At 40.5% G+C, this 23,081-nt stretch overlaps 1 protein-coding gene and 1 long non-coding RNA gene across 2 annotated transcripts in view; one reads left to right on the top strand and one right to left on the bottom strand.

The window, feature by feature from the left end:
* Positions 1-23,081, top strand: part of LOC139625396 (uncharacterized) — a 48,458-nt gene that overhangs the window by 9,724 nt on the left and 15,653 nt on the right. The gene's annotated exons all lie outside the window — the stretch shown is intronic.
* On the bottom strand, positions 9,956-15,702 carry pi15a (peptidase inhibitor 15a). The gene is made up of 6 exons (XM_071485321.1): positions 15,362-15,702; positions 14,913-15,233; positions 14,016-14,134; positions 12,644-12,776; positions 12,439-12,554; positions 9,956-11,705 (listed from the first exon to the last, which is right to left on the bottom strand). The coding sequence occupies exons 1-6, from the start codon at positions 15,674-15,676 to the stop codon at positions 11,570-11,572; spliced, it is 1,140 nt and encodes a 379-aa protein (XP_071341422.1). The 5' UTR covers positions 15,677-15,702; the 3' UTR covers positions 9,956-11,569.

Here is a 23,081-nt window from a genome sequence, read left to right as displayed (position 1 = left end):
GAGAATATTTATCCTCCCTATCTTCTCTTCAACAGATTTACTTAAGTACGAATGCAAATACTATAATGTAAAATTAGTCAATGTCGTCAAATCCTGCATTGTGCAAATAACTTTTACTTTGAAGAATCATCAGCCAAATGTACTTAAAGTATCAAAGGTAAAATAACTTGTTCTGTTTGATGTATGTGTTACTATATATATGATGTTATTAGATTATTAATATTGCTGCAGGTTGATGTGAAGCTGCTTTACCTTCTTTAACCACTTTAGTGGTTAAAGAAGGTAAAGTTAAGTTTTGAAAACCACTGGGTTAAACTATGTCCCGGGGCCAAGAGGTCTCAGGATAAATGGATGTGAGATCATTAAGGGGGAACAGACAGAAGTTAAAAGATAAAGTCTGTGACACAAATTTGTATTCACAGTGTGGACTTCTCTCTAATCTTTGCTTTGTTGCGAAATAATGGATGAGTTTATCTCTTTGGGCCTTGAATAGTTTTTTAAATTATAAAATATGAGAAGTTAGAGGAGAAAGAACAAAAGTTATCAATCTGTCCAAAATGTCATAAAGTAGCATAAAATGGAAATATAAGTACCTCAAAAGTACAATATTTGTGTAAGTGTACTTAGAAACATTCCACCACTGCTCCTACTGAAGATGCACCAGATCAGTGTGCACTGGACATTACAAACGTATAAAATCCTCTCTTTCCAGGGCAGCTCTGCTGTCTAACCTACTTGTGCAAATGTGATACAAGGGCTCTCACATTAGGGACCCACCACATTCTGAACTTCCATAAACCCAGGGTTTACTGTCTGCTCCCTGGGTCAGTAGCAGGGGCCTCGGCCACAGCCCCAGCAGCGGCCCTCTCCCTGCGGTCAGACCCGGCAGGCTTCCCCCCTTCTCTTCCACCGCAGCTGAAATAGCAACGCTCTCGCTTTGCTCCCAGCTCCCAGGAGGGAAGTGCCGCCGAAAACACTCATTCATCTGCTACAGAATTAATGCTGCTCTACATTTAGATATACGTGTGTGTGTGTGTGTGTGTGTGAGTGAGAGTGTGTGTGAGAGACAGGGAGGAAGAGAGTGCATGCGTGTGTGTGTGTGTGTGTGTGTGTGTGTGTGTGTGTCTGTTTGACAGTAAGAGAGTGAGAGTTGAGGCAGTAAAGGAGTGACAGAGTGCTTGTGTGTGTGTTTGACAGGGAGAGTGAGTACTGAGTGTGTGTTGGTACACATGCCTTCATAACACAAATAAATGAGTCAATACATAAAACATGTAATTATTTTAAACACTCAAAATAAGTTTTATGGCCTTTGGATATGAAATGACTTATATTACATTAAGGTTACAGTTAAAATATACAAAGACTGACTGTAAGAGCACGTCCCTGACCAGGAATAGGAAAATGAAATTATGTGGATAAAAGAAATATTTACCAACTGCTCAGGGATTTCTATGATTTACAGTGTGTTAATTTAGGTCAGGCCATCTGTAACAGACTAGACATTCTCTGATTAATGTTTATTACAATGCCTACCAGTAAATATACACTATTTCGCCTGTGGAGGAGCTATATAAATGATTTCATGCTTGGGCTTCTGGTATTAGCAGCCTTTCATAAGATTTCTCTCTATCATCTCTTCTTTTTTATTGCATCATGCTGTCTGTCTATCTTCATATCTCATATTGTTCCTTCCTGTTACTACTTAACCCACTCTGTATGTTTCTGTCTGTGCACACACACATACACACACGGACTTTCCCGTTTTCTTTTATTGTGTCTCTGTCATACAGACACTGACTTTCCTCTTTCCTTTCCTTTCCTTTCCTTTCCTCCTCTCTCTCTCTGTTGCCCCCTCCTGCTCTTACTATCTCACCCACACAGTCATTGTTAAGCCATGGGTCCACATGTTCTGTGCTTTAGCTCCTCCATTCAGCATGTGGTCTTGCGAGAAAACCCAAGGAACCCAGCAGAATGCATGAGCTGTGCCAGACTCCTGCATCCACACAACAGTAGTATCTGGACACAACAGCAAACCACCCAAACACTCTCGAAGAACACTTTTTGTTGGCCCACGTTATCTGGCACGTTGCACCCTAATGGTTCTGGTTGAGCTGAATTGAGGTCAGAGCATTGGAACGGTGTTGGGGTGAGAATGGGAGTAAAGAGCATCAAGGTCATTTGGCAGACGTTCTACATCATTGCTTTTGTGACATTATCAGCAGTGTTCAGCAGAAGGCGGCCTCAGATATTTACTTTAGGTCAGTTTGGGCTTTGTTTGTCTGCATCTACCCCTTGTGGTAAATAGACGCCATTGCACCTGTGAGCCGTGAATACACCCCTGCACTGAAATTTGATTCACAGGTGTTGCTGCAGGAATTTAGTGTTGTAATGACTTTTTCAGTGGGTGGTTGCCACAACTACTATGCATGAGAAAGCAGTGATTTCCAATTGCAACAAGTCTGAGAAGAGGCTTACATTTGGATTTTAAATAACATCATAACATTGAGTACAATCCACAGTGTCTTCATATGACATACAGCAGTTACTTGAATTACACATATTTTTACTTTTGAGCAGTGATGGTTTTATCTTTAATAGATTCCTCATGATATGATTGTAACATTAGGCTGTCAGGAAATGTCTGGACGTTAGAAGAAAATGCAGGAAAATCGCATGCTCTTCACACAACCACCAGGTGTCAGTGTCCTTTAGCATACAAGCAACACGACATGGTCTTCAGACAAAATGTGTCTCTTAGTGGATTTGAGTCCAGGTTGAAGAGGGGGAAAAAAGCAAAAAATTAGCACATGATGACCAACTAAAATGTTTCAGCTCCCCCACTTTTTAACCACAAAGGGAAAAGTGGGTACATTTTTGCAAGAATGAGGCACTTTCTCAATCCCCCAGTGTATTACAATCTGATCTTGAACAAACAAAAGGGCTATAGTTTTGGTAAACTGATAATGTAGAGGCACTGGGAGTTGGGGGAATTGAGGGTACCCAAAACCCCCGTGTTTTATGTTAAATTGTGTGTTTTCTCCTTTGTGTTGAAAGTTGTATGGATTGCTGCTTGTGGCGCAAACCAGCTGAAACCAATAAATTTCACAACAATGCCAAATTGCAGTCTGGTCTAATGTCACCTAATATCATCTTCTGGATATAATGTAATAATCATGCATTTTGTTGGATTTGATATGTGAGCTGGTTTGCCACATTGGATGTCAAAACACTGTCTCTTTGACCTATCCATAAATATGAAACATAACCATTACAGAGAGTTGTTTTTAATAGCTGGGGTAATAAAGGAGTGCTTGTTTTTTTGTGATTTTTTTTTTGTGTTTGCACAGAATATCCCATTAGAAGGAATTACGTAATGCTACATCATGAGAGCAAAGAGGTCAGTGCACTCTAAGCCAGTATCAGCATCAAAGCCTCAGTGATCTTGTTGACAACAGGTATAAAAGAGAGTTCAGAGCGAAGGAGGGGAGCCCATCTGATTATGCAGCACTTTCCCAGCACTGTGCTTCTGAGAGGACATTGATTTTGGCCCACATCTTGCTGCTGCAGGATGTCGCTCGTCTGAAGTCCCCGCTAGGCCCCGCAAGGAGGCTAATGTGGCCCGTCCAAGACAAAGACTGCAGTAGGACCTTTGCATTAGTTAGTGTTTTTAGACTGAATCAGAAGGGTCAAGTCTAGTCTGGCTCAGGGTTGAACATACAGCAGATATATTCTTATAGCCACTGAGGTGGAGTTTAACAGTGCCACCTTACAGGGTAGCGGGGGAGCTGAACCGAATCCCAGCTGACACTGTGTGAGGGCAGGGTACACCCTGGACAGGTCACCAGTCTATCAGTGGGCTGACATATAGAGACAAACAACCATTCACACTCAGATTCACACCTATGGGAAATTTAGAGCTGTTAATTAACCTACCGCACTGTAGTCTTTGGACAGTGGGAGGAAGCTGAGATAGCCAACGTGAACCCATGCAGGCATGAGGAGACCATGCAAACCCCACACAGATAGGGCCGAGCTGGCAGACAGGTTCGAGCCCAGAACCTTCTTGCTGTGAGGCGACAGCCGCTCAACAACATGTGATTACTTTTAATGTCACATATGAGGTGAGCATAGACTATACAGTTTCATGACATAACACCAGCTTCTGTCTGTTGTCATAAAATGGAATATCTGCACTGAGGTATGCCAGATATGCTTTATTTATATTTAACTAGGCCATGTGAGGAGCTTACTTTGCCAAGGAAAAGTCACTAGACGAGAAAAGTGACCATAACATAAGCCATTCAGCTTCAAGTGAAATGGTGTCTTATTTCATCCTGGCTGATTGCATGAAACATCAGCATTTGCTTGCGCGTTGCTCATGTAGAGAGAACATGTAAATTCAACCATGAAAACCTGGGAGGAATGAAACACTCCCCCACATGTTATGGCCACTCTGCCCTAAATAAACAGCATGAAATACCAAAATAGATACCTGAGACACCACAAATGATTTGTGTACCTGAAATGCTTTATTTTTTACTCCTTGTTTGAAGTAAGGGCAACTCCAGCTAAAAAGAAGAAAGACTGCAAAACGTGCCCTGCAGTTAACTCTCCTGCCCTGAGAGATTTATGGTAGCAAAAGGGTTGTAACATGTGCATGTTAACATTTGAGGAGATCCCAAAACATGCTTCAAGTAGCTGACATCAGTCTCTGGGAAACACATCTGTCAACAGGTTTCCACCTGACCTATTCACAAGTCAGATAGGAATAGCCAGTTTCCTCCAGATCAAGAAATATCTGTGGAAGCCTTGAAAATGTTTCAGAGTGGCCATAGCAAAGATGATTATAGTGCATGTAACATACATGCCTGTTGTTATTCCCTAAAAGTGTCTTCTGTCTAATGTCCTCCTGGCAATATACATTTGAATACAGGACATACATGTGTCCCCTGTTTTATCATTTTTAGACAAATCTTATATAAAAGTGCATATCATTTGTTGAGCTTGACAGTTTGGTCTTGACCTTGACCTTGCTGGGCCATGACCATCAACTGTATCACAGGGCTTTCATCAGCAGGTGGGTGGTTTGTTGTTGTCATGGAACTTTACATGTTCAAACACCCAAGTATTTTGAAAATTTTAGCACTTTTAGTAGTTCTCGTGCACATGATACTATGCGATACAGTCAAAAATGGACTTTGAGTTGAAACTGTTTTGGCAATTGCTGTTTCTGAGGTCAGGAGTGAAGTGTCAAGACAAACAGTCCTCAGAGTTGTCCCACTAAGGGGATGTTTGAACGTCGACTGTGGCTAACTAAGTTTGCTGATCAAGACCATGAAATATGGCAAAATACTCCAGAACAAGCAACGAAGTGGACCTTGAGTTGAGACTGTTTTGTCAAGAGTCTGTTATTTTGTCTGGTACAATAATGTACAGTAATGGATAGTCATCTATGTATCTTCCTAACCCATCAATAATCATTTTCAGCCAAACTCTTAATGCTTGAATAATAATATTGTACAAATAATTTTTCCAAACTGAGCGTTAACCTCAGCTCCATTCTGATGTCCTCATGTTGCTGTGTCAGTGGTGGATTTTGGAAAAGGTTTGTGGACACTGTGAGGTTTGGATCGGGCACAGGCTGCATTTCCGATGGTAGAGCTCCAAGGGGAGCAAAATAAACAAGGTTGTTGCTTCCAAAGGAGTCAGAAGAAAAAAGAAAAATACATTGAATTAGAAAGAAGCCTCCTAGAGTCACAGAAGAGCCGAGTTTTCAACCCATACGGTGCATGAAGTCAGGGAAGTCATGAGAGGGCAGAGGAATTATAGAGTACAGAGATGATAAAGAAAGGACAGGAGAGGAGAGCTGTAGCTGTAAAAACATACAACAACAAACCTCTAAACCACTACCAAGTTTCCTCCACCAAAGATTTACCCCCATTTTTCAGTATTGTACTCTCTCAAACTTAAACTCTTTCTCATACTTCTAACCATTATTGAAGTTGGAAGGCTGCTTGCCCATTTAGAAACTGACTCCCCCAATCTCAACCACTCCCTGTTAATAATCTATCACCCTGCTGTGGTCCCTGTAAAGCCTCCACCTTCTTTCCAAATGAATGTTTCACCGCCTTCACAGTTCATGGAGACGAAACTGTTTTAGCAATAACAGTTTATCTGACAGGTCAGTAATTCACATGTGTTATTAGGAAAAGCAGTGCACCTTCAGATGATCTTACAGATGCGTCATTGTTGCCTCAGTAGGTGTTGGCACAGGCTGATAGCAAGAACCAGTTAAAATGGATTTATTGCTCCAGCACCTGGAAACTGAAAATCTGTCTGTTTCTTCTCTCCATCTTTCAGATCGTGTTTCCCTCATTCCTCTAGGTTTTCAAGTGAGCTTTTATTCTTCTTGCTTAACCACTCTAGATTGAGTAAGGAATTCAAAACAAACAAACAAAAAAACAATAGACTACCATCAGGCAAAACCAAGCAAAACTATGACAAATGGGAAAATTTGCAGTTAAGACACTTGATATAGTTGAAATACTGAGACAGTTGAAGTTGCAGTGAAAATACAAATACTGAAAGAAGCTGAAACAGCAGTTCAGAGGTAGTACTGAAATACAGTAAGCTCCAGAAAAGTTTCAGTTTAAGTGTAAACACCTAATTAAATTGAAGTTTTCATTTAAGTATGAGTTTAGGAGCTATTTGTAAGTTTTACTACATGTCCAGTAGCAATAGCAATTAACAGCATTAACAGCTGTTTACTTACCAGTTCAGCATGCCTCCAGCAGTGCAAAGCAACACCAGGGTTAACTCTTGTCTCTATCACGTCTTTTTTTCTACTGAACTGTTGCATGCTAACCAGCTACAGTACCCCAGCCTGTCTTGTCACTTTCTGATAGCAACCGTCTGCAGCCTTCAGTCTAGCCTGGTGAAGCAGCGCTAGTCAGAAGGCGTATTATAACCTCTTGCCTTGTAAACAAAGCGATTGTCAAGCAACAATCACAACAACCCGTTCCTGGCATGAGACCACATTCAGTGGCAGAGAAAACTTACAAATAACCTCTTTAAATAAGCTACTGACAGTATCTGAAGAATCAATTTGAGTTCAAGCACTGAAAGGAATTAAAATGTTAACTGAAGTGTAGATGATAAATTGAGCTGAAGATTCAGTGGTAGTGGAAACTCTGAAAAAGAAATAGTGCCAGTTGAAGCCTATAAATTGATGGACAAAGTCATAGTCGGCTGAAGCGTGAGCACTCTAGTGTAGTGTAAATATAAAGAGTGGAAGTTGTGTGACTTAGATGAGCTGAAGTTTTTTGCTGTTGAAACCTGAAAGGGTTGAAGTGTCTATGTGTAAATATTGAAAGGAGTTGAGATGCCAGTTGAAGGCATAGGTGAATGCCATTAAAATGTCAGTTGACGTGTAGGTAGTGAAAGCATATGAATTATCATCGAAACAATTTTAATGTTTAACCACTGAAAGCAGCTGAACTATCATTTGAAGAGTTCAAAAAGAAGCTAATTATCAGTTGATTCACAATAGGAGTTGAAACCAAGTGAGTTACAGTTGAAGTGTAGAAAGTGGAGGTATATTCAGTGAAAGAACTTGAAGTAAATTGTGTAACAGTGGAAGTTGTGTGAGTTAGTCGAACTGAATACATTTTCTGAGATAAATCCCACTGTGTCTGTACACACACACCAAGTCTTAGAAGATCTGAAAAAGGCATAAGACCCAACTGGCAATTACAGAACAACTATGAAAGGTATGAAAAAAGTTTAACTATAGTCTTGAGAGAGGTGACTGGTTTAAATTTTCTGAGTCAAAGTCTGAGTTTAAAGAGTTTTAAGCTAAGTTGAAAAGTCTCAAAGATAGACAGAATGTTTTAAACTTTGAAAATTATTTCCATTCAGTACAATAGAAAAAAATACTGAAAAAATATGAGTGATATGAATAAATGATCAGAGGCTGAACACAAGAATATGAGTATGCATCGCTGAGGATGTAATGTTATTCCTTTGCAATTACACTCCATTTGCAGGTGTTTTCTGTCCTTATCCTTGATCCGTCAGTGGCTGCTTTCATCCTAACCCAAATGCATATCCTTAGCCTTTGCTTTGCCTCTCCCACTGATGGATAAGCCAGGTAAATGCCGATGACAGGTTGTCTAACTCATCATTGTATCCTGCTTCTTATCCCACTGATGTGCCTTATAAACATCCACCAATCATCTGTTTGGCTCTGAGTCCACCATTTGTGCAGACAAAAAGATTTTTCCCATGCATGTTAATGTGTTCCTCGAAAACTCTCTGTGGGTTCCAGGGAGTGCTCTGGCCTGTTAGGGCTGGCTGCATAGATGAAGCTACTTAATAAAGTGCAGTAAGTGATTTGAAACCCTCACGCTATGCAAAGTTTAGCATGAAAATGTGAGCTATTGAACTCCTGTATGCCAAAGTGCATCGCAGTGCAGCAAGTGTTTCAGTAAGGAAAGATTTAAGTTTTCTGTAGCTCGGTTTGCACATGAACTAACACAGATGTTTATCTAACAAATAAAACATGTTATAGTCTGTAGTCTATAATCTGTTGATCTCATGCATCTAACTTTGATGCAGGCTAGCCCAGACCTATATGCTGCAATCCCCACTGGCGAAAAGTACAAAAACTGCAGCATTTATGGCTTTGCATCCCAAGTTCCCCCTCTCTGTTTGTCTCTAGTTCTTACTCAGTGCTTCTTACTGATACTTTCTCCATCATTATCAAAATGTTGGGGTTGTGTTACAGGAAAAGGTCTTTTTTTTTTTTTTGACTGTCTTTCTCCAGGGCTTTGGAAGTGACACATTCTCCCTCGTTCTACTTCCAGCATTCCACTCTGCTCCCTGTCTCTCCCTCTCAGTGAGGTCAATGGTTTCATAGGACAAAGTCAAACAAGAGGGTCGTCTGAAACCCTATCAGTTGTCTGTTCATTTGTGTAGACATGGACGGATGGGGCCAAAGTCAACCATCACTTATTAAGATTCAGTTGTAGCCCTGACATGTTTTCTCTTCTCTCTCCCAGCCTCTGACATGGAGGATGTGGGACTTTGCAATGGCACTGTTTAATTGAAAATGAAACCTCTAATCGATATCAGACATGGGGAAAAGCTCTGACATCTCAGAAAACACTGCACAGACAATGGACAATGATACTGTTTTGGCCTGTGGCAAATGTGGGTTGAATTGTAGAAAAACAAAGAAGCTACTGACAGGAACATTTTGAGCGGGCACTGCACTAGCAGTATTCAGTTGGTATTGAATGCTCAATATCATGAATCAAATAAAGTGATGTATGGAGGCAGTGGCTCACACAGGGTTATCTGAATATTTAACTACGTTTCATATCTGATTTGATTTGAAAGACAGACTCAGTCACCAAGACATCGCAGGTAAGTATCACCACTGCAGCCCCAAGTCCTGTTGGCTGCACGGCTCAGCCTTTGTGCATCTGTGCGGTGGCCCAGTTTTGCTAACAAGATGGGAGCACTGGCAGGAAGGGCTAAGACGTGATCCAGACCCTAAGAGCTTTCAGGAATGAGTGAGTGAGTGAATAAGTGAGTGAGTCTTTCCCATCAAATCAGCTATGAAACATAGTTAAATATTCACATGACGCTGTTTGATCCAAAATCCATCCATACAATTCAGTTGATTCATGTTATTGAGGATTTGCTATGACGGCTGCGCATAAATCAGTGCTCAACACAGTGGAAAACCATGTTAAACTGTGAAAAGTCTAAAGATAGCCCTTTCTCCATTTGCTCTCATGCTATGTTGTTGTTGTTGTTGTTGTCGTCATGTATCGGTTTTAATTCCTGATCTCTGCTGCCCCCCGTACTCCAAACAATCAATTCTGGCACTGAATGAGTACTATGATTACATTAGTTCAAAAAAATGTAAAAAAATATACAAGTCAGTGTGTATGTGTTCTTGTTTTATTACAAATACAAAACACAACAAGAAAAACACAGTTCACTGCTTAAATAGCTTGTTGTCGATGATGGTTTAAATACAGTCAGCGCTGAAAATGTTAATTTCCTGTTTTGTAATGCGTTATTTCTCAATACAGATTTTGTTTTTTTAAGTTTTTTTCAAATCAAAGTCAACATTTTTGTAAATTCTTGACTATGTTTTCATTACACTGCAGATATGTGTTCTAGTTCTTCTCAGTGTTGAATAGTACTGAGAAACTGGCCCAATTTGGGGGAATTCTGATCCATTTGCCAAGTCTGAAGGGTTGAAGCATTTACTTGCCAATATTGCTCTTGTGCTTAGTTCATATAAACCTACAAACTTGATTTACATTATGGTTAATTTTCTTCACCATTATAAAAGTTGATATGCAAATGAACCATATTCAGCACCTTTAAACTGTATAGATATATGTACAATCCTTTTACAAAACGATAAAAAATTTATATCAATTAAATATTTTCCCATATAAAAATGAATAACTTATAGAATACTTGAAGTTTAAGGATAGTCAAGATGTATTGATTATCTACATGTACAAAAAATAATAATTTCCTGGTATTTTGGAAATTTACAAACAATTAAGGTGCACTTGAGTGCCTAACTCCAAAACCATAGCTACAACATCAGTGAGATCATTACAACATACAAACACTGCATTTGTCCAATATTCATAGACATGTGTATATATATTGGTATACAGTATACCAATATACGCTATATCAAATGTGATTATATAACAGATATATGGGTCAGACTCATGTATGTGAAATATAAATGAAACTGTGAAATGCCCCAAAGGATGAAATCCTGTAATGAAACACAACCTAATCAGTGCAGATTAAAAAGCACTGTGTAAATGAAGAAACAAACTTTTGACAACAGAGGTGTGTGAAATGAATACTTCCCTGTGTCACTGATATATATTCCTTTTATATACAGCTGTGATATGCTTTTGGATTACAGTAAGTGCACTTTTGTCAACAAACCTTTTGCCAATTTCTTGCAAGACAGAAATAGAAAATCGCAATAGACACAAGTGTGAAATTTGTAACCCACTGCAGGGTCTGCAGCGGCTACTAAGCTGACACCACTAGTGTAGGTTTTCCCTCAGAGGTCAAACGCTTTGATCTTTCCATCACAACATTCCTGTGAAGGCAGAGCACACAACATGAAGGTGTGATGCCTGTAGCACCAAAGTTAGCAGGTATGAGCAGCTATGATGGTGTTATGTCCTTAATTACCAGATTGTCAATGGTAAACAAATATAGTAAAAACAAAGGTGTATGCAGCACCACATACAGTATATACTGTGTTTAAGGAAACCATTTTACATATAAATTATATTTCATCAATTAAAATAGTAACAAATTAATTTACAGTTTATTTACAAGTCATCAACACTAAATTGTCTGCTGCCTTCAAATGTATGTTTGTGTCTTTAAATAAGCCCATATATACAAAATAGTGTGGTCCACGACTGTTGTGCAAATCCTTACGGGATTAAAATAGTGTCTCTGTGGTACTGTAGGTTGTCAGCTTATGTCAGGAAGAGACCTGTATTTATTTGAACCAGTGCAGGTAGTTTGTCTTGAGAGCAGGGAAGCACATGTTGTTGCTGCAGGAGCCCCCGTAGCTGGGAGGACAGGCGGAGCAGGGCACGCCTACTTTGTAGGGAGCTTCTCCAATCCAGTTACCCCTGAAAGACAGAAACATGCAGAGTCAGAACAGATACTTAATGTACCTTGAGGGGTTGTTTTTGTCAAGAGCAAAGTATTACTTACTTATCAATGTACTTTGTGAGCTATTGAGAAATCAGATTTTAGTGTGTGTATCAAAGACACATTGTACAAAAAGATGTAAATAATAACTAAATTACATAAAATTATATGATAAAACTTTCCAAATTCATGGTATTGCCAGCTGGTTTCATTCCATTTTGCAGATGGTGGCAACAGTGACCTCTGCAGGTCAGAAAGTAGGACTGTGTCCAAACCCACCACCATATGTCTTGAAGAATGGGGGCCACATTTCCAATTAGCAAGCTAAAATAGGTCATCAGTGTCCTGAGCCTGCTACTCTTACATATGTCTTAAACCAGTGGGATTAAAGAGCCCAGGTCACAAGTCAGTCACAAGTCCAAATGGGCTTTGATTCCTGGAATTTTTTTTTTTTTTGAGAATTTGTCTTCTGCTTCGTGGGTCTCCAGAGCTTTGGTAATGCAGTACCGGCTCACAGGCTTGTATTGGGGTTATCTGAATCTCTCAGCAACATGGGTGGCATTTCATAACTCGGCACAGAACAGAGTGGACTGTGTTGGTATTAAGCTTGTCGTCAGCCTACCGTCATCAGGTGAACAGGTTCACCAGAATTAACAGGCGGCATTACTGCAAATAACTAACACTATACCAGATTGATTGAAGTATACTTACTTAGGTGAATAGTTGCAGACTAAATATGTTGCCCGCTTCCACACTGAACCCCATACATTCATATTGTGGCATGTGTGAACAGCACAGCCAACTTTATTGGACGTTGCCCACACCATCTGTAAAACAGACATATGAACAGTCAGTTAGTGTCACTGTTACACCAATTCAACCATATAATATTCAATACTGATTGTTGTCTGTGTACCTGTGTATAATGGGTGCACATGGGTCCATAGCATCTGAGGGGGCATCGCGGGTTGCAGTCACGGGGATATGGAAAAGAGTAATCCTTGACCTCATCATACCATGGTTTCACCAGCTGAAGAATGGATCGATAGCTGTGAACAAAAGACACATACTCAGTAAGCGATTCTGTACGTATCACAACTGACAGTGAGACAGTTTCACTCTGTGATTTAGGTGCTGTGCAGGTGTATTCAGGGGTGATGGAACAAAACCTTTAAGACACTGACTCACATCAGTAATTTTGGCTAAAGAAAAATGAAAACAGTGGTTAAATAGAAACCCCTTAATTAGAATCTGGCCTCTGGTACTATGTTTTCCTATGGTCCTGAAGTTTGCCCAGTTCTTTTCCAGATGTGTGTGCATTCCCTCTAGCTACTTCAGTTTCCTTCCAACAATTTTTAAAATATTATTTATGGATTTGATTTGAATTGAATTAGCAATTTTAAGTTATTTGTTGGACATGCATCTCAGGTGAGGAGAAGATGCTAAAACCTTTCAAAAATGTAATGACAGTGTGGATTTGGCCATCAAAGACTTTGCTAGCATGGATGAGTTTGACAACACAAACAAAACAAAACAAAAAAACCCCAGAAATTCAGCAATAGAATAGAAACAGTCAGCAGCTTCAAAAGCACACAAGACTGTTAGAAACATGGCCACATTTTCAAATGTCAACAGGGTCATTCTGAAGATGCTCCAGAGAGTCAGAGTTTGTTGCCAAACAGCAATTTTAACACTTGAAAATTCTCCAGTGCTATGTTTAGTTATTTTAAGCTATCCCAGCATGCTCTGCACAGCACAATGCTGACTTGCAGAGTTTTATACACTTTCTTATTAAAAGGGACATTGATCTGACAGAGCCAAAATGGCTCCAGTTCTTCCTCGATTTAATTAAATCTTTTGGTTTTACTACTTAGGTCTAGGGTTTTTTTTGGGGGTTTTTTTTGTTCTTTTTAAGAAATACTGTAGAACTTTCAGTGAGACACAAGGAACAGTCAGAATAAGCGGTTCTCCCTTGAGTCTCATGTTGTTCCTCAATAAAATCTAAAAGTGTAGGAACACATGAAGGTGTTCTGTGTTTCCACATGGAAAGTCAAGACCTACTAAAGGGATGCGCCTTTGTCCTCATGGGTCATGGCTGAAAACACAGCTTTTGTTTATTTGAAGGGTCACAGGAGCATTCCTCAAGCAGTCACCGGGTCACAGTGCAAAAACCTTTAGGAGAAAGAAGAAGGGGGCTGCAAGGCAGCGACCATGACTGCTGGGAGAGAGTCATCCCTGAGAGGAGCAGCAGATGTTGGGGTGGGGGATGGGAGTCAAAGGTCACTCACCGTCCTGTCCTGACGGAGAGGTTTTGACCCAGGAACCTGAGGAGGTGAGGTGGCCCATGCTCCCACAGGCAGGCATGAGCCCAGTCCTCGGCTGTCTTAGCCAGAGTGTCATCCCACACCTAAACACACAGGGAGACATGGTATGAACACGGACAGCCATTACATAACAGACAGAAAAGGTCAACACTGGATCTTTTTCAGCAGTGAGCTGTGAGATAAGAGTCTGCACTTTATGAGTTCGTAGCACTGTTACAGGTGTTACTATAGTAACATGCACTAGTCATCCATCAAATCAGTTACGTAAGAGGAAGATGTTAGTTGCCTAGTGTCCCATGTACTGTAACTCTTCCACCAAATTTGTCTTTTCTGTTAAAAATCTGCACAGACACATAGTTGTGCCTTGAGCCCAGTGCAGTCCTCTGATGACTTCACTCTACAGATGTTTCATCAGAGGAAGACACCCCCACCCACCCCATACATTTTATTGTTGATAAAACAACACAGAATGGAAATGTTTCCCATCATGTCTACAACTGATTACTACTGTTGTCTCCACTACACTACACTGGCAGCAGGCTAATGGTACCATACATGACCCCTCTCCCTCTGGAAGTGACCAGGCTACTTTGGTGGTCTGTGGCAGTTCAATCTACTTAACAGCTGAAGGTAACATTGAAAGATTTTTGTCACTTTACTTTCAATCAGATGAGTATTCTCTATCTGTTTGTATAAAAGGCATTTATATATCTTTTCCTTGATTCATGGAGTGTGGTCATTCATAATAATACAAATGTGGACATTCAGCCTACAGTATATGGCTGCAGTGAAACCATGCATTGATTGGAAACACGTACCTTGATAAAAAAAAAAAAAAAATGAATGAAAGCTTTCACTTACCATGTATTCCATATTGGATGCGGGGGGAAACACTTTCCCTCTTACTTTGTTATGATAATCAAGAATGGCAAGCATGTCATTCTGACTAATATAACGCTTCCTCCTGCTTTTAGAAATAGTCGTGGTGTCTGTTCCATAGCTGTGCGCTGCACCAAGATTGGTGAAATTGGCGGCTGGCAACGACGTGGACCCAGTAGGAATACTCGTTGCCAATGCACTTGCTCCGCAAGATATGCACAGAAATATTAGATATATGACAAATAACTGAAGTTTCATTTTTTTTGGCGTTAGGAAACTGCAGACAGAATATCCCGGGTTGCTCTGTAAAGAAACCAAGAAGACGGGCTTAAAGTAAGGTCAGACATGGTGAAGCAAAGCTTCAAACATCTCCTGCTTAACAACACAGGACAGAAATACCAGTGACATTCCCTCACACATTCTGGTCCTACCTTTTTCTGCGCAGTGGTACTTTGTGCCTGCTGTTGCCAAGGCTCTATCACCGCTAAGGCTTCGGTAATGGGTTGGAGAGAGGGAGGGCTGCCTGGCTGCGAGTGAGGAGTTTTTGCGCTTTGCGAACTTTGTGAGGGCTTCAGGAGAAGTCCGGTCTTTGCGGGTTTATATATTGCAGAGGACGATGCAGGAAGTGCGCCTGCCTCGGAGGTAGCCGCACAGCCCCTCCTTGTCACCTGAAACACAGCATCATTTGGAAGCGTTGTGTTTGGTTTCTCTGTAACCCGTTCCCGGCAGATCTTGCCTAATTTCATTGAGACATGTGCTTTAGGTTTGTGCAGCTGCAGGAAGGGGAAAGAACAACGTTTGATTAACAAGTAGGCTTCACCAAGGAGGCTGGAGCTTAATAAATGACTGTTAGAGGATCTCAAAAGCAGTAGATAACAATGGTGCAACTCTTTATCATGTATGTTGTTGGTGTGATGCTATGGATGTGATTTATGATAATATTTGAAATTTGATCTTTTTAAACATTATGTAAACTATCCTAAATTGACTGAACGAGATTGATTGGAGTGATTAATAGATTCAATCTTTCTGATAAGCTCCATGTACATGTGATAAAATTTACACCTCCCACATACTCCTCTGGTCACTGGTCAAGACATCCACACAAAGTCAGTGTTGGGAGGACAGCCAGCCAGCCTGTTATGAGTCAAATCAGTGTGAGAGCTGGGTCCATGTGACCTATCAGTCTTCTTTGTCGTATTCATTATACTGTAAATATTACACTTGTTCAGTGTGTGGCTCCAGCTGTGTGGTTTGCCGGGGCAGATGCACAGCCAAAGAAGAAAGAAAAAAAAAAAAAACCTTCTGCAGGTCATAATTTTCATTGGCAGCTGGTGAACAAATTAAAGCAACGTGACGCAGGAACAATTTTCCTCCCCCTCTTTCTTTTCTCTCACTCTCTTTTCTCTCCTCCTCTCCTGTTGCCGACAACTGGTGCTTTCCCAAAAATCTTCTTGGAAGTGATGGACTTTTCAGGTGCTGGAATTGGTGGAAGGGATATATCACTTAAGAGTGGTGCACAGCAAAGATTTTCTCCTCTGTTTCAGCTCTGTCCATACATTTCTGCTCCTGTACTCCCCACTGCTGTCCTTCCTTAGAATACTGAAGGTTTCACTGGGATGGAAAGTTGTCAGTTAGCAGATAAATCATGACAGATTAGTTGAATATTTCTACTTCCTAGACCTGGTCCAATACTTTGCTTATGCCAGGACTGCAAGCAGAAATGTCTTTTTCCTGTAGATTTTTTAATTTAAGATGAAAAACTTTCCCAGGAGGTTGGACGTGTTGGCTATACAGTATTTATGTAAGGACAAAATATAAGCTCAAGAAGAGTCAAACAGAGATACTTTTGGACAAGCATTTTACCAAAAGCCTTTTTTATGCAGATATTTAAAAGTCATTTCCTCAGAATTATAGCCAGCAGCTGAAATATTCATTTAACCCTTTCAATATATTTGAATGGGTTAAATAAATATAAATATATGATGTGATTTGTTTCCTTTTTTTCCTGTTATGACTATGCACCATCACATCTGCTCAATATTTTGACTCATCCTCTCATCTGGTATCAATAGTCGGGCCACTCTCAAGCCAGTCTAGCCGGCCAGCCAAAGATTCTGATCGACACAGTGCTGGGATCCTATCCCCAGGTTTATACCCTTATTATAATCCATATCATCAGATTATTTTAATATACACCTGTTGCACTGCATTTTACACCATATTCATGTTTATTTGACAGTAGGCTCCTGATCCAAGACTAAACAAAACAATCAAAAGTTTAGTTTTATTGTGGAAAAACTGGAACCAGGATTGAATAGAGAATACTGTACTTTTACAGAATGTCTCTTTCCCCCTCTCCCTCTCCCACACACACACACACACACACACACACACACACACAGTCTCTTCACGTGCAGTCTCCTCAAGGCCCCAGATGATATTCCCTCAGTCTCAGAGTGCTGGTCCTTGTTTGTGCAGTGAACCCAGTGACTTCGAAAGAGGTCGAAGCATTATTATCATATTATCAGTGGAGTAATTATGGCATTATTTGGGGCACATGCTGCTCTGAGGGGCCCTGGGTCTGTTTTGGAAAGGCATTCTTTGTCAGACAGAGCATTTATTTACCTACAATATATTGTTCCAAGTTTCCCCCATGCTTCCCCCCTCTCCGGAGGCCTCTCAAAGCCCAGTGTTGATGCCAGTGCAGCAGAGAGAATGAGGTGCAGTAGTGAGCAAAGGGGAAAGGAAGAAAAAGGAATAGGGAATAGCCTACAGACCATAGACAGACTCAACAAGTGTTGCATTGATTATGTTCCTAGATGCCAGACAAATTCAAAACTCAAAGCAGAAGGATTTGGAGTAAATAGAATTTACATGTTTTTGACAGGTATGGAGTATCATGTACAGTTATGCAATGAATGTCCAAAACAACCAGTTTTCTGTTTTTCATGCAAGTTTCAGCAAAAAAAAAAGTGTTATTGGACAGTTTTTGACCCAGGTCTGGAGCACTGACTTGGACAATTCAATAAGTAACAAAAGCTCCTACGGATGGCTCCTCGCTCTGTCTGCTATTCCAGCAATCAAAGCACATGCTGTAGACTCCAACTCAGCTGTGCACTCCACCCAAGGCTATTGTTACTGCGCTGGCAGACTCCACCGTGCATGGGAAAGTCACTAAGAGATCGGCAGCATGTGAATGGATGGATGAAAAAGAGGTTTAATATGACCCAAAAAAGCAAAACTTTTAGGAGCAGTTTGAAAGATGAGCTAGCAAGCTATGGATCATGTTGCTCACAGGGCAGCTTTTATTTCATTCTATAAATTTGATTTAAAGACACAGATCGCGATTTTTGTGATATATATCACTTTGCTTTCTTGCTAAGAGTTAGATGCGAATATTGATCCACGTCTGTAGCCTAGATTAAATATGAAACTAAAGCTATTGTAGGACACAGTTAGCTTAGCAGAGGGGAAACAGCTAGCCATGCTCCTACCAGTTTTTTGAGCTAAGCTTGCTGTTTCCTCCAAGCTTCCACTCTTACTGATAAGCTAAGCTAACTGTCTACTAGCTGTAACTTCATATTGTAAGATGACCAAACATCCCCATTTTTGGAGGCCTTTTCCCCACTGCAAATTTCCCCGTATTTAAGTGAGAATTAAAAGCAGACCAGAGAGAAAGACAGTAGGCCAGACCGGTAGATGCCTGGCATTGTGCTTGTTTTGGCCAACTGAGGGGGCTGGCTGCTGGCTATAGCAGGCTCAGAAATGAAGCTAAAACCACCAAATTACAGTTGTCCAATCCGATTTTTCTTTTTGTTGTTATTTCTAGATTTGCACGTAACTGAGTCACAAAAATATGGGACAAAGCACGTCCCGTATCGGTTCAATATGGAGCACGTCTTTTTAGTTTCCATTTACGGGATGATTCCATATTTTGGCAACCCTACCCATTTTATCAATCAGTCTTCACCATAGTTTATTACAGTACAACAGTTACCATGATCAAAATACATGAAATCGAGACTGTCCCCCTTTTTTATCTCGCAAATAAAGACTGGCTATTTTAATGATGTATTGACTGCCAAATTGGAAATATCTCTGGTTTTCATTTCAGCAATCTGTCTCACCTTAGTACAGATATGAGAGTTTGATACTGTAAATATGAAGCTAGACTGCCAGTAGCTGGTTAGTTTAGCTGGGGGAAGCTGAGGGAAACTGCTAGCCTGGATTTCTGGCTTGGTTATGTGCTGTACTATTTCTTGGCCAAGTCTTGTCACTTCCTGGAGTCATGGTGACGATACAACTGTAAGAAAAACTAGCACATAGCATAACAAAAACGACAAAATGCATTTTCACGCATTTTTTGCACAGAATGAACAAATAACATATGAAACATTGATTTGTGATGTGGTGGGCAGATTTTGATACATTTGAAGAGAGTTTTGATTACTCTTTCCACATTTCCAGTCTTCATGCTCAACTAATCTAACCAACTGCTGGTGATAGTTTCATATTTATAACATTAGAATGATATCTACATTCTTACTGTTCTTCTCACTGGCAAGAGAGCAAATTTAATTTCACAAACTGTAAAGCTATTCCTTATATCTGCCATGGCAAGTGTAAATATTTTTTAAGTGAAGAGATTGAAAAAAGACAGTACTTATTACTACAAAATATGTTTTATACTACAATATATATTGTTTCTTTTTATGTTTTTGAAAGGTAGTTTTACTGGGACGGCTTTGGGGCTGGGAAGTTGTGATGTCATGAGTTGGTTTATGTTGGCCAGGGGGCAAAAAGAAATAGTGACATTTCAAGAGTGGTTTACATTGGTATGAAGCCCAGTCTCTAACTTCACGCTGTCCAGGCTGCTTTCTTCCACATGCAGCAGCAACATTGTATCAGTGGAATATACAGTTACATAGCAAATACTGTATGTTTCACACACTCTACTAATTTACAACAGGGTAAAGACTTGTTGACAGAGAAAAAAACCTGTGGGTGAGAAAGCCTCAACCCCATGTCCCCGTCAGAAGTTCAGAAGTGGATTGTTACTCCTCCTTCCTCCAAAGAGTAACAAGCACAGTAATTAAGTCAATAAATATGTGAGACTCCTGATCAAAGAGTGCCCTCGCTGAGCTTCAATTTAATTCACAATTTAATTCCTGCTGTATTTAGACTGTATATACTCCAAGGTGCTAATGTAACATCACTGATCTTTTTGTTAGGCTCCAACTAAGGCTAGCTACAATGCCAGCTGGTACTGTAACTACAGTGCTTACTGCTGAAAGATCACCCAATATAACCCAAAGCCACATAGCTTTGTATTTACTGAATAGTGACCTCCACAAACATGACCGCGGAGAATCTGTTCCATTCTGGATGTTTTCCCCTGTTGTTGTCTAGATACAAGTCTGGCTGTTGTTTGGCAGTTCAGAGGAGTCTAAGGTGACTTTGTCCCCAACCTCGTTCACAGGAAGGAAAAACACCATAAAGACCATTAAGGAAATATAAAGAGTAAACAGTAAATGACAGTGAGAACCACTGAGGTCCAGATTCAGCAGAATTCGAAGAAGAATTTTGTTGCAGATGTCATGGACAATTCCTAGAGGTAGACAGCAAAAGGTTAGAGACATAGACAATAGAAAACACACCATCAGCTTTATGCAAGAGCCTATAAAGTGCTTTAAACAATCTTAACAAACATTATGCCAGTGGAACATACACAATTAAACCCCCCTTTTCCCGTAACACTGTTTAGAGTGTGGGAAAAACCTGAGGGATTACCAGAGGGGGGACTTTTTCTTCTGGAATAAGTCACTCAGCTTGCGTATCTATTTTTGACATGTTACATTCCTTTGCCCCCAGATATTCTCACCCATCTATAAGACATTTACAACCATCTTTGATGCTCAGGCCTTGTAAGAGTGGACAGAGACGGGCTGTGGTCACACACAGACATTTCTCAAGAGGTTCAGATGTCAGCTGAGAGAGACATGCAAACATGAAAAATCCAACAGGACCTAAACTTAGAGCTGTGGTGTTTTATGATGTATCTTCATGACAGCAGGTAACAAAAACTATCACCTGGGACTCAGGACTGAGCTGCCAAAACCAAAACAACCTATACAGAGTTTTCTGAAAAGCTATGCTGCTATATGCCAGGAGATAATGTCTCATTTTCTGAGAGTAGATATTTAATATTGCATCTTTAAACCAAGCAGCACAATTTTTGCTCTGTTCAAAATCAAGTCAAATTTTTATTATTGTAGCCCAATATCATAAATCACAACAGAATGGTTAGGCTTTTTTGGAAATATGCAAATTTGCTTTCTTGCTGAGAGGGCCTGTTTATAGTCTCTCAGAACTAGTTCTTAAGACATGCTGTCCGACCACATCGCAAATCAAATGTGTTTATAGTCTTTCCGAAAGGCCACACTGGAGGGCGGAGTGAAGAGCTGCTCTTAATAGAGAGCGGGGAGGCACAGTATTGTTTCAGAACAGGGATAACGGTGTATGTTTTCAGACAGTCTCTCCCAGAAGGCATTCACAGTGTTGTGCTTGTTTGTTCACATTAAAAGTGCCACAAATATTTGTCTAACAAATGAAAAAAGAGAGAAAGTTCAATCCCTGGCTCCTGTCTCACCTCCACACAGCTGGCCAATCACGACATGAAGTTGCTGCAAATGTTGGATCATCTGTTTTGGAAAGTTATGGAAAATGGTCAACACAGAAGACACCCCCTATGTGATGACAGAAAGGTGTTAGGGAGGGGGTATCCGGTACTATCTAAACATCCCATATGGAGTTCGGAGAGAGTTGATATCACTGTCATATCTGTATATTAGCGAAATATGGCTAGCCAGGAGGACAAGGATGTAACCACTTTTGGGACAGGGGGGTGGGTTGGTGTTTTAAAGGTATTCCTTTGAATTGTCTGCAGTCTGCTCTCGTAAGGTGCAGGAACAAGTTTCACGCTCATGGAAACTAGTAAAATCTGTTTTCTGGAAGTAGATTGGATGTAGATTCTTCTGATGAAGACAGATTTCTTGTGATGTGCTTTGGCCAGTTGGGAGCAAAAGAGATGTTAGATGCATGCTGAATGGCCGCCCAGATGGCAGGTTCAGGCTGTGGCTAGATAGGCCTGGAGGCAGTCTAGACAGCAGATGAGCAATGCGCTGGGCCCTGGCACACAGGCCCTGTGGCTGGGACTCTCTTGGGCAGGGCTGGGCCTCTGGGACTCATGTCCCTGACAGAAATAATACATGCACTGGACTATCCTGGGGTCAAGACATCCTAGACTTTGTGATTACAACTTCATGATTGATTGATTTGATGTAGAGAAAACTGAAAACTGATCATCAACTGGCTATTGACTGGCTAGCTGGAGTCCCCTTTTATGCCTATATCTTTTCATCCTGAAGTCATGAGTTGCAAAAATCTGTTTTTCCTATAATCATAATGTTACTCAGGATTTATGATTTGACAGATTTTTTTTCACCACCACCCCTGAAGAAGTGTTCATTATCACAAAGTGGAGAAAAAGCTTAAGTCCCGATCCCTATGTGGGTGGTTTAAGGCTTGATCCTTGCTTACTTGGCACCTGGTAAGAGCTTTTGTGTGGCTGGGAAGCATAGCCGAGCACGGCAACTTGCAGAATCTGTGTCCAGAGTGCAGTGGTGACATTTGGTGAACTGTACCATTCATCGTTAAAGAATATGCAAATTGTTATGTTGGATTATTTTTTATGTCAGCTTTTCTTCCTTGATCCTATTAGGGCTTGTTCAAGCAGCTACCTGCCAGAAAACCATGCAACAAAGTACAATAACACAAGCAATACCATTGTTAGACTCTCCGTTGGTCCTTTCGTGATCTAAGTAGACGTCATTGTTACAGAAGCACTCATTTTACAGTAGTTAGATTTAAAAGTGGAGTTCTGCACTATGGATTTGGCAGAATAGATTCAACAAGATGTTACTAAAGCTTAGACTTTATTTTGGTGAGTATGTTGTAAGCTGATTGGACATGCCAAAGCCAGCTGGGACATTTTCCAATTCCAACATGTTTCAAAATGTTGGGCAGAGTGATGGAAATAAATATGTTTGTTCCAATATACAGTATTGCTTGGTGTGCTAATCTTTTGTA

Source organism: Trachinotus anak, unplaced genomic scaffold (assembly GCF_046630095.1).
Source record: "Trachinotus anak isolate AG129_WGS33_773 ecotype Australia unplaced genomic scaffold, CSIRO_AGI_Tana_v1 ptg000009l, whole genome shotgun sequence".
Classification (NCBI taxonomy): Eukaryota; Metazoa; Chordata; class Actinopteri; order Carangiformes; family Carangidae; genus Trachinotus; species Trachinotus anak.
Note: the sequence above shows the minus strand (reverse complement) of the source record. Positions and strands in the feature narration are given on the sequence as shown.